This window comes from Acipenser ruthenus, chromosome 20 (genome assembly GCF_902713425.1).
Source record: "Acipenser ruthenus chromosome 20, fAciRut3.2 maternal haplotype, whole genome shotgun sequence".
NCBI classification, from domain to species: domain Eukaryota; kingdom Metazoa; phylum Chordata; class Actinopteri; order Acipenseriformes; family Acipenseridae; genus Acipenser; species Acipenser ruthenus.
This window is the reverse complement of record NC_081208.1, coordinates 467973-480302: the sequence shown is the minus strand read 5'-3', so window position 1 is coordinate 480302 and position 12330 is coordinate 467973. Positions and strand designations below refer to the sequence as shown.

Sequence of the window (12330 nt, the reverse complement as noted above, 5' to 3'; positions counted from 1 at the left end):
CGATGAGCGACTCACTTAATTTAGTAAAGTAACATCTAAATGATGCCACAATCACCTCTGCAGCAGTTACACCAGTTTGATATTGTTCTACTCTGGTGTTACATTTATTTTCATTCTGCTCGCTTAAAATCAACACAACTTACTGAAGAGCAGAGCAGATTACAGTCCATTCCTTCCCAGTCGCTACAAACCCCTCTCCTGCTCTGTGCTCAGTGTTCCTGCTCTGTGCTCAGTGTTCCTGCTCTGTGTTCAGTTCCTGCTCTGTGCTCAGTGTTCCTGCTCTGTGTTCAGTATTCCTGCTCTGTGCTCAGTGTTCCTGCTCTGTGCTCAGTGTTCCTGCTCTGTGCTCTGTGCTCAGTGTTCCTGCTCTGTGCTCTGTGCTCAGTGTTCCTGCTCTGTGTTCAGTGTTCAGTGTTCCTGCTCTGTGCTCAGTGTTCCTGCTCTGTGTTCAGTGTTCCTGCTCTGTGCTCAGTGTTCAGTGTTCCTGCTCTGTGTTCAGTGTTCCTGCTCTGTGCTCAGTGTTCCTGCTCTGTGCTCAGTGTTCAGTGTTCCTGCTCTGTGTTCAGTGTTCCTGCTCTGTGCTCAGTGTTCCTGCACTGTGCTCAGTGTTCAGTGTTCCTGCTCTGTGTTCAATGTTTCAGGGTCGATGGAGGAGGGCCACGGTGTGAACTCGGAGGCTCTGAGCTCGGCTGATAAGAGCTACCTCTCCCAGAGCCTGCCCGCTCTCCTCGCCTACCCCAGCCTGCTTGCAGAGGAGATCAGCCGTGACGGTAAGCACTCCGACTAGAAAACAAACGAGGACAGCGACCAACACAAACTGCAGCACGAACAAACTACTGCCTCCCCCTCCCGGTCGCTTTTACGAGTTTAAAAAGAGTAAGGCGATGTCATTTGAATTGGGCTTAATGACATCACGATGAGGTCACAAACTAGATCCCACGCTGAACTATAACAGTTCCGATGCCTGCAGTGAACCCCCCCTAGTCTCAGCAGCGCAGTGACAGGCGTCTCTCGTTTCTCTTGCAGGCCTGCGGACAGGAGGCTACATGCCGAGCGGAGCTGTGAAAGAGGTAGGGGGTCCAGCAGCTCTCTCTAGCTGCCTACCTTTCAACAGCGTTGGCACCAGTTCTCACTCTGCAGTGGGAGTTGCAGGAGTTTTGAGGGTTTAACACGTTACAATGAAAGGAAAATGATTTTTCTTCTTTTAGATAATAATAAGAATAATAAGAATCATAGTAATAATCATGGACCTGAGGGTTAGTTAGCTTCAGAACCCTTTTCACTGCCCTCCCTGGTCATGGCTTTTAAAGCATCACTCAGCACCCCAGTCAATGCAGTACAAGTGCTACTGAAGTGCCATCCAGTGGAATTGCCTCAGGACTGCACAGCCTTTGACTGGCAGTGCAGTGAGCTGCTAACAGGGTTGTGTTAGAGATGCAGTGAGCTGCTAACAGGGTTGTGTTAGAGATGCAGTGAGCTGCTAACAGGGTTGTTAGAGATGCAGTGAGCTGCTAACAGGGCTGTGTTAGAGATGCAGTGAGCTGCTAACAGGGCTGTGTTAGAGATGCAGTGAGCTGCTAACAGGGCTGTGTTAGAGATGCAGTGAGCTGCTAACAGGGCTGTGTTAGAGATGCAGTGAGCTGCTAACAGGGCTGTGTTAGAGATGCAGTGAGCTGCTAACAGGGCTGTGTTAGAGATGCAGTGAGCTGCTAACAGGGCTGTATCAGAACCTGTTTTGTGCACTCGCATGACGATGATGTCGCTGTTCTCTCTCAGGTCCTCTTGGAGAAGCAAAGCCGACTCCCCCATATGACCCGGATCCTGGGAAACAGGAACCAGTTCAGGAAGAGAGGAAGCACGTCAGAATGCTTCTGGAAATACTGCGTCTGAGACACACACTGAAACACGCACACACACACTGAGAAACGCACGCACACTGAGACACACACACACTGAGACAGAGACACACACTGAGAAACGCACGCACACTGAGACACACACACACTGAGACAGAGACACACACTGAGACACACACACACACTGAGACAGACACACACACTGAGACACACTGACACACACACACACAAATCCTTGCATGTGTAATGAAAAGTACAGCCGCTGTTATTTTTTTATAACAGTTAAGGAGTGCTGTGCACAAACCGTGTAAATAACAATCTACTGGCAACTCACCGGCCTTCTCGAATGCTAAACTGTATCTTCAATAAAACTTCATGTTTCGAAAAAAAAAGAACCCCAGTCTGATGTGTTGTTTTTTATCTGAACGACTGAAAGTCTGTTTCGATTTCACTTCAGTCTGAAGCAGGTTCAGAAATATCACAAGAAAAAACAAACAAAGAAAAAGGTGTTCTTAAATTTTGCCTCTTCTGAACTTAAAAAAAAAAAAATAATTATATATATATATATCCTACAGCAGGTCTTTGCAAAGAAAGCTAGGTATAGAAAGGATCAATTACGTTCTTAGCAACCGTTTCTAACAAGGCATCAGCACCAGCTACCTCCCCCGCTCTGACGAACTTGTAATGAGGGAGAGAGGGAGTGAGAGAGGTAGAGAGAGGGAGGGAGGGGCTCACGCCAACATGAGGCAGGTACAGAAGTAACGCTTTTCATTTCTTTACTTCGAAATCAAGCATTTGAAATGAGGCTGTATCGGCTTCCTGAAGCAAGCCATCGTGATGAGCTTTATATAATCACTCAGAACAACAACAGCCGTGCTGATAAAAGTCGTGAAATCATTTTTTTATTAAACTTGCAACAATACAGGCATCTCCAAAGCGTAGGAGTTGTAAGGCTAGGTCGTTTAGTAATTGCACTGGTTTATAAAACACAAACCCACAATCACATACAGGCACATTGTGTGAATGACCAGGCACAGACCTGGGCTCGCATTACTGTGTGTCTTTTGCCACTTTGTTTCATTATAGAAAGACCGTTCTGGAGATCACAGAAAAATTACATGAAATTAAACAGCAGCTTTAAAAAAACAACACTTCTTTAGGCACTGGTGTGTGTATACTGTGCAATATACAGGGAGCTAGTCAAACAGTGAAGTAAGCCACAGCGAGAAACAATGTTAAACTGCCCGGGCAACACAACACAGGCATTGAAGGTCTTTTTAAGTACAGTAAGGTGGTTTTAGTTCTGCTTTTAGAGTATAGAGTACAAAGTGTTATATACTGTAGCAATGCACACTGCAATTACATTCAATTCAACAGGTTTTATAACCAGACTCCCGCAGGCCAGCCCCACTCCTTCATTTCCTACTGCAGCCGCTGCGCTGCACAATACTGGCAATGCCCTCCCCCTCCCCCCCCTCTACACGAGAGGATCTTTAATGTTTTAAGGTTAAAAAAAAAGAAATATCTATATACACACACAGTATTAAGGCACGGTGGAGTCATGTCTCACTACTAAAAACAATGCATACTCTGGCAAACCGTTCAAATGTTACGGGTACGTGTGCCTCTGCGTATGCCAGCTTTGTTAAATAGAAAGGCTGTGTTTTCTTCAGTTCCACTGCAGTGGCGTTTTCGTTGGCAGTGCGATTGAAAGGAACACACACAGGCCCGCGCTTGACATTTCATATATAAACAGTCTGCATTGTAAATCCCTCGTTCTCTGAAGCAATCTTCCACGCAGGGTAAGGCAAGGGGTAATCACAGAGGTACAGGCGGACAGGGAGCTTGGGGCACAGCGGCTGTGTTTTTTGGCAAGTTAACTCGGGAACAATTTTGAAATTAAAAAAAAAATAAAAGAAAGCTGAACCACCATGGCATGGAAACAGACGCCACACTGAGCTCCACGGGTCTTCTATCCCTTGCTTTTCCTTCCTGCTCTACCAGGCAGGCAGGCAGCCGCTGGAGGAGGAGTGTGGCTCTTATTAACAGCTGGTGGAATATACTGTGTGACTAATCCACTCTGTGCTTAACCCAATGTCTCCCCCACTCAGGTTTATAGACTGTTTTACATTCAAAAAGAACAATAAATCACCAAAATAATAATACTAATAATAATAATAATGATTTTTTTTTAAAAACCTGTTCAGATCATTTTTTTTTTTACAAAACCACGGGCTCTGGAATACAGTAGTCAGAAGGATTTTGGTGCTGGAAGTCGTGGTCACTTTCTCCTCCTCTCTCTCTTCGTTCCTCCAGGCACGCTCCCTACACCTGGCTCCAAACTGCACAGCAAAGAAAGGGTTAAACCAGGCTGCAGTTTCAGGCCAGCGCTTGTCAATACACAGGCTTCAAAAACCCGTTCACCCGATCCAACACTTGCGACAGGGAAGGTAATAAGACTCCTACTGCACAGCAGTGTCAGCCATTCCAGGTTTTACTATGAGCTTGATCAGCCACAGCATATTGGGAACAAGCTCAGGTGTGTCTTATTAAGCTCATGAGAAAACCAGGAATGGATCAAACTGAGAGTCTTATTTCCAACCCTGCATAGTGTTGGGAATAATATACACATGGAAATATTGCAAGAATCTCACTGAATAGCATTTGAAAATTTATATTTAAATTTTTCTTTTGTACTATTATTATTAATTAGTCATTTAGCAGGCGCTTTTATCCAAAGCGACTTACAGAGACTCGGGGGGGGGGGGGGGGTGAACTATGCATCAATAACTGCTGCCGCAGAGTCACTTCCAATAGGACCTCGTTTGTTTTACGTCTCATCCGAAGGACGGAGCACAAGGAGGTTAAGCGACTTGCTCAGGGTCACACACACACAGTGAGTCAATGGCTGAGGCGGGATTTGAACCGGGGACCTCCTGGTAGCAACCCCTTTTCTTTAACCACTGGAACCCCCCCCCCCCCCCCCCGAGCTAAAATAAAATTGCTGAGTATCGAAGAGAGATCAAATACTCACTTATAATGATAATGATGATAACCAGGACAACAGCTATCAGTATAGCCCACATCTGCAAACGAAGAATGAAAACACACATTCAAAATGCCTTCGTTCGCTCTGCCTGGGAGTTAAGAGCTAAAAGAAAAGAGTTAATAAACCGATACAGCCACTCCCCTAAGACAACGGCTTAAGTAATTTTTTTCAGTGATTACTAAGCATGCATGTTGCGTGTTTCAAACACAGGAACCCATTGCTTGCTTGCACCTTGCAGTTCTTCCACCAGTACTTTCTCTTCAGCCTGGCCGCGCTGGTCTCGAACTGGGAGGCCCCGGCCTGCAGTGCGTCCGCACGGTCGTCCAGCTCGGACAGCTTCTGGTCTCGCTCCAGGACTTTGTCCACGTTCACACGCATGATGTCCACTACCTGGGGACGGACAAGCGGGGACAGGGTTAACACAAGGAGTTTGTGAGGGACAGCACGGGCTCGTTTGATTTAACAACATGAGGACAGACGGGGGATTGGAGGACAGGATTACGCATAGCACACTTCAGGAATGGAAACACGACTCCCATTGCAGAGCAGTCTGACTCGCACCACGCTTTACTCTGAGTTGAGTAAGACACTAGCTAGAGACCTCTACACTGTGGCTAACTAAAAACTCATAGTAAATCCTGGAACGGCTCAAAAACACTCTGCAACTGGAGTCTTATTTCCATCCCTGGAGTAGAAAGACATTTCGGGGGGGATAGTGCCTTCTTCGGTGCACACGACACTAACACAGCTTCTTGTAGCATCCTGAAGCTCTTGGTCAGGGCTCCTCCGAGTGGCTTGACTGGTCCCGTCGGGGTCTTACCTCGTTCACCTGGGCCTGGGTCTGATGGAGGCGCCGGTTGTTCCCGGATGCCGGGGCTGTGCCAGGGGCACCGGGAGCGGGGGATGAAGCCGGACCTGCAGACCTGAGAACAAATTCAAAATGCAGCTGCAGTTTTACTCTGTTTTGTTTCCAGACTTTGCAAAGGCGTGCTGCTCCTGACACACAATTATTTTTTTTTGTTAAGGATAAACAGGATGTTCACGCACTGATTGAAACTTCTTTATATTGCTGTCAAAAGCTGTTTTTTTTTGTTTTTTTTTACAAATGGTATCGCACACATTTTTCTTTAACCATTAATCTTTGAACTTTTACAGCGTTAATGACGGTTATGCAAGCACAGCTGGGTGACGTGGGGTCAACACTGTGAGATCAACGCGAGGGCTATTTTTAGGATCCCTCCTAACAGCTTCTTTTGTACATAACAAGCCTGGGGCCTTTTTATCCATTTCTAGGTGTGACTCATTCAGAGCCAGCTAGCTGGGTTTGTTTTTGTATCTTTAAGGAAAGTCGCCCTGTCCCTCGCATTTTCACCCCTTTCCTCCTCTGCTAATATGTTAGATTTGTAATGTTGTGATGTTCGAGATTGCTGGCTAGCTTAACTGTAACAATCAAGTTCCTGTAATTTATGATATTGTTTGGTTTAACCCTGCCCTGTGTCATAACAGCTTGTTCCACACAGATAACCGTAATAAATATTCTGAAGGAGCAGCCACAGCAAATAGGAAGTTAGCTCAGCATTGCTTTTACAGCTAGAAATTCTTCAAGCACATACGTACGTGTTGATTCTGCAGCCCCAGGTTACTGCAAATTTAAAAGTGTAATGCCACTGCTGGCCAGGAGAGAGCACCACAGCCCTGCAAAACGACCAGCAATCGAAAGTAAACTAAAATACTGGTTGCAGAATTCACAGACCTTTAAACAGGGGGAGAGATTTCAGTGCGGGAGTTTGTCATCAGACATGCCCTGAATACTCTCAGTACTGCACTGATGTTTAGGGGCACTGGAGAAGTACCTCTCACACGAATGCAGTACATTGCTGGGTGCAACCCCAGCAGTGGAGTGCAGTTCTGTGAGCTGCAGGAATTCATAGATTTGGTTACTCTAGTTTAGTGATTTGCTGTTTTGAGTGTCGTTGTCTCACACTAGCCCGGGGCATGATCTCTTGTGTTCGCTGATGCGGAAGGTTATTGTCATTATATGGAATAGGAGGCCAATTCTATTTTTGATGCCTGTCGATAAGTTTTGCAATATCCCTTTTGTTTTTACCTCCTTGTGCTGTAGAGAGGCGCAGTGTTGCTCAGCCCAGCTGTAGATGGACAGTGAAACTCGCAACTACTCTTGAAATGTGGAAAGACCATGCAAGGTGAGCTCACTGTCAGCAAACAGGAGCCTCTCCAAACGAACCCAGGGAGCCACTGCCTCTGTGATCTCAGCAGCCATTTGATTTCACTGGAATATTACAGACTCTTAAAGACATAAACGCGTTAAGAATCTAGCCTTTCTTTCTTATTTGCTTAATAAAACACAGTCCGGTGCTGAGGACACTGTCCACAGCCGCTGTCCACTTCTTTTAACCACAGTCCAGCGTGCGTCCACAGATTAAACTGGTTCCTGTAAACCCATTGTGATAGACCCTGTGACGAAAGGAAATCCTCGTGACTTTGGGAGGCCAAACTGGGTCGTTTGTGGATGAAAGCACATCCTAGCTGGAGCACAGCGAGAGGGCCTGTGACATGCGATAACAAATTAAGATTCCTTGCGGTCTCCGGCTTCTTTCACTCCCAGTCTAATGTTACACTGTGATTCCGGTCCTGCACAGACAGTGGCACGCTCTTGTGACTCTTTCCATCCACTCTTATCCAGCACCTTGTTTCAGCTTGGTTCTAAGTATATGCCATTGCTATAATGGCTGGGGCACTGCTATCACTTTGTATTCATCTAGGTCCAGGTATTTCATTGCTTAGCACATCAGCACTGTGCTGGCTGTTTCGGTGAAACTTAATTTAACAAATGCATATAGGAGAAAATATCTGTATATAACTCCAGTCTAGACTGCATGAAAAAAAATGGTTTAAAATGTTTTACTAGTGTGGTTTATGTTATTATTCTAACAAAGCAAAAGGTCATGTTTAATGCATAATATTTCATGAAAATGTGCACTTGGTATAACTACGCCGCTGACTCGCATAATATTGTTCCTAACGTCACTGTAAAACAGTGACATTAATTCTGATTTTGTGGCTACACCCTGTGAACACGCAGGCAACTGAACAATTACGTAAAGACAAACGGACAAACTTAGATATAACATAACTTAGCGAAATTACAACATATTCACAAAAAGCATCTAATATGAAAACATTATATAGATTTCTGGAACCTGTTTTTTTTTTAAAAAAGCGACTAGACAAGATTCACCCTTACAAAATAAAAGGGAGGGTGCGTTCACGGAGATCATTGTGCGCAGATTCTGACCAGTTTAACCAGTGGGCGCGTTCACGGAGATCACTCTGTGCAGAATCTGACCAGTTTAACCAGTGGGCGCGTTCACGGAGATCACTCTGTGCAGAATCTGACCAGTTTAGCCAGTGGGCGCGTTCACGGAGATCACTGTGCGCAGAATCTGACCAGTTTAACCAGTGGGCGCGTTCACGGAGATCACTCTTGGAAGATCTTTGGCTAAACTGGTCAGATTGTGCACAGAGTGATCTCCGTGAACGCACCCCGTATGTTTACCTAAGAAGCCAAACTGGTTTATATTTTATAGCATACATTATAAATTGTATTCCTGTCCACAGTGAAGGGCTGTGTACAAAACAACACCGCTGCAGCGCAACACGTTTACCAGGCCGGTCGGTATCCTGCCCAGCATTTTATAAACTTTACCAGAAGTTAGACTTTCAGCAAGACTTTTACAAATCGACTGTGCTAATTATACACACATTTTATATATATATATACATATATATATATATATATATATATATATATATATATATATATATTATATATATATATATATATATTATATATAAACACACAAACACAATTAGCGTGCAACACAACCCTGTTCCCATTTTTAAAGAGAAAGTTTGTTTTTAAAAGTTACGTGAAAATGTACACGGTATATTGCAGGCCTTCCACACGACCGAACTGTAAACGAAGCCTCGGCCTGTCCTGCTAACTACCCTCACAACCACCACCGCCTTTCCGCCCGCAGACTGGCGGTGTTTCGGGGGTGGCAAATATAAATTCAGCTCTCAATCCGAATACCGACAGTCCTCTGGTGTGAACTCGATGCACACGTTGCAATTTATAAACATTAAACACATTACTTACATGTCTGTTTGTTTGTTTTTGTTTTGCTTTCCAGCAAGTTAACCCGAACCAACTTTATTTGGAGCTGCGCTGTTCGCTTGACTCAACAACTTTCTACTGACACGAAGTGTTTTAAAGAGACAGTAACGGGCTGTGCTCCGGCAAGGGGGCTGACGATTACAGTGCAATTCAATCCGTGTGCCATACCTTAATCAACGCGACCCCCCCTCCTCTCCATTAAACTTACAACACCACTTCTGACCTTCACACACGTTTACATTTACCGTGCCCTGCTGTACACTACACTGCAGTCTATTTCAGTGTCAGTATTAATATTATTAGGAGTCTGTTTTGTGGTATTATTTCAGTTAGGTATTGGGTCTAAAAATGTGCAGTACAATATTTGTACCCACTGTGAAATATAATTCAATATACAGAAGTTCTGATGAAAATATACTGCTTTTAAAATAATTTCTCCATGATCCATGTTTTCTTACATTTAAAACGTGGCAATACATTTTTAAAATATGATTTATAGTTGTGTTGGTTCATTTTTTTAAGTAAGTTTATTGTGTTGCAGGGGTGGCAATAAGTCTCCTATTGCACAGCAGTGTCATCCATTGTGGAGTAGTGGTTAGGGCTCTGGACTCTTGACCGGAGGGTCGTGGGTTCAATCCCCGGTGGGGACACTGCTGCTGTACCCTTGAGCAAGGTACTTTACCTAGATTGCTCCAGTAAAAACCCAACTGTATAAATGGGGAATTGTATGTAAAAATAATGTGTAAAAAAATAATAATGTAATTGTATGTAAAAATAATGTGATATCTTGTAACAATTGTAAGTCGCCCTGGATAAGGGCGTCTGCTAAGAAATACATAATAATACTAATTCCAGGTTTTACTAAGAGCTGGGTGTATAGATAACAAGCTCAGGTGTGTCTTATTAATAAACTCGTAGTGAAACCAGGAATGGATCAGACTGCTGTGCAACGGGAGCCTGTGTTGTCACCATGAGATACACAGCTCACCCACAAGACAGACAGGGAGCGTTCTCATTTCAAACCATACGATGCGATAAACCTTGAAACGGGATCTCACAAAGCATTAAACACAGAAAGGACGCACTCAGGACAGAGCGGAAGACACTTTCATTCATTGTGTTTTTGTTTTTATTATTTTACAGCAGAAAGAATATAAAGCATTCAGAAAACATCTTCCGATATTTAAGGGCAATTCAAAACGTTTTGCATGGCTTCAGCAGCTGAATTATCTTTTTTTTCCTTTTTTCTTTTTTTTTTTTTTACATCTCTGTCGATTCAGTGACGCCTTAACATGCACAGCTACAAAAATAAAACTTACAAAAGAGGAAGGGAGAGAGAGAGAGAGGGAGAGAGAGAGAGAGAGAGACAGAGAGGGAGAGAGACAGAGAGGGAGGGAGAGAGGGAGAGAGAGAGAGAGGGAGAGAGAGAGAGACAGAGAGAGGAGAGAGAGAGAGAGAGATAGAAAGGAGAAGGCAAGGAGAACAGAGATAGGAAGAGAGAGAGAGCGAATGGGAGGAGGAGAGAGGTAGTGACAGGTGTGTATGGGTCTCAGGTGATTAAGCAGCAGCAGATTTTAAGACTGCCACTAACAATAGGAAACCTGCTGCTGTATCCCACAATCATAGAAAATAAGGGGTCTGTAAGCCACTCACGCTGTGGGGGAGCACCAGCTGAATTCTCTGCAGACCTAAAGCAGGGGTGGCAATAAGACTCCTATTGCATAGCAGTTTCACTCGTTCCAAGTTTTATTAGGAGCTTGAATAGCCACAGGTAACAAGCTCAGGTTTGTCTTATTACATTCATGGTAAAACCAGGAGTGGATCAACCTGCTCTGCAACGGGAGTCTTATTCCTGTCCCTGTGTGATACACAGAACCACCAGAGTCTAGATTATTAAAACAGAGAGTAGGAAGGTACGGAGGTAGTGATGGAGAATCAGAGAGAGAGAGAGAGAGAGAGAGAGAGAGAGAGAGAGAGAGAGAGAGAGAGGGGAGGGACAGACAGAAAGAGAAAATTCTACATTAGTTTTACATGCAAAGTGTTGGGGCTCCTGACTTGAAGAAGAAGAAGAAGAAGAAGAAGAAGAAGAAGAAGAAGAAGGAGAAGAAGAAGAAGAAGAAGAAGAAGAAGAAGAAGGAGAAGAAGAAGGCAGGGCCAACTACTGATTGGAACTGGTGAAAAACGTGCAACTATAATGTAGGGGTCTCATGATATCATCTCTACCTGGAAACTACTGCAGACTAGTCCTAGAATACTGGTGCTTGCATAAGAGGGAGTCAATTCATATTTTTTATATATATATATATATATATATATATATATATATATATATATATGTGTGTGTGTGTGTGTGTGTGTGTGTGTGTGTCTATATCTGTATAGATCTATATATATAGATCTATATACAGAATATTTTATGCTATCTATTTTTCTATAGCAGAAGTCTCCACTCTAGAAAAAGTTTATTGCTCTCTGTACACAGGTGGATAAAAAGTCTTGTCAAATACTGCATTGTTTTAAGGGATTATCCACCCCAATGCGCTGCTCTGACAGGTGTCTGGGGGGATAGGGGGACTGAGAATTTGGGCTATGGGGGGTGGAGAAGACAAAAAAAAAAGTTAGAGAGTTTAATAGAGGATTTTTTTTTTAATAGTTGTTAGACTTTTTTTATTTTAAATAGTTGCAATCCACCCAACGTCCAAGCCAAATGAATTAGCCCTACAAACATACGTACCAATAGCTTCTCAGGAACGAATGGTAAACCAGAACTACAGGATACTGTGGCATTTCTGACAATGCTGCTGCTGCTGCTGTCGCTGCCTTTGCAATGTGGTACTCAGGCAGGAATACTATATATTATATATATATAGTGTGTGTGTGTGTCTTTGCATATAAAAGTCTGCCAGCATTTTAATCTCCCATTCCCTTGGCGCACTATGCCACATGTTCTGCTGTACAGAACCGTAGATTCTGTCACGAGGAGTCTATCTGACTATTATTAGTAGTAAAAAAATAGGCATGCTCGGGCACTATTCAGACACCCAATTATCTACATTACCCATGCAAGCAAACAAGAGCATGGCAGTGCAACATTTCATTCAATCAGACAGCTCAGGGAGTCTGGTGGGCAGCAATCGCCATCGTTCGGACCTCCACCTCTCCACCACGCTTTGAGTTCTTTTTCTTTGTTTAGTTGTGTCCCCCCCTCCCCCCCCCTCGATCATGGT

At 44.0% G+C, this 12330-nt stretch overlaps 1 protein-coding gene and 1 long non-coding RNA gene across 2 annotated transcripts; one reads left to right on the top strand and one right to left on the bottom strand.

The window, feature by feature from the left end:
• Positions 1-650: 650 nt before the first annotated feature.
• LOC131698807 (uncharacterized) lies at positions 651-2725 on the top strand. Its single transcript, XR_009307832.1, has 3 exons — positions 651-770; positions 1027-1070; positions 1777-2725. It is a non-coding gene; the product is annotated as an uncharacterized LOC131698807 (long non-coding RNA).
• Positions 2726-2742: 17 nt separating this feature from the next.
• On the bottom strand, positions 2743-9251 carry LOC117963809 (vesicle-associated membrane protein 3-like). Its single transcript, XM_058992974.1, has 5 exons — positions 9086-9251; positions 5726-5828; positions 5137-5295; positions 4891-4942; positions 2743-4198 (listed from the first exon to the last, which is right to left on the bottom strand). Coding segments are annotated over exons 1-5 (333 nt in total). The 5' UTR covers positions 9088-9251; the 3' UTR covers positions 2743-4181.
• Between the last annotated feature and the right edge of the window lie 3079 nt (positions 9252-12330).

Bases quoted from the DNA above. Each gene is read 5' to 3' on its own strand.
- LOC117963809 (XM_058992974.1), bottom strand. The intron at 5,296-5,725 runs GTAAGACCCCGA...GTCCGTCCCCAG, and splicing joins CCCAGGCCCAGGTGAACGAG to GTAGTGGACATCATGCGTGT. The intron at 4,943-5,136 runs GTGCAAGCAAGC...CTTCGTTTGCAG, and splicing joins ACTGGTGGAAGAACTGCAAG to ATGTGGGCTATACTGATAGC.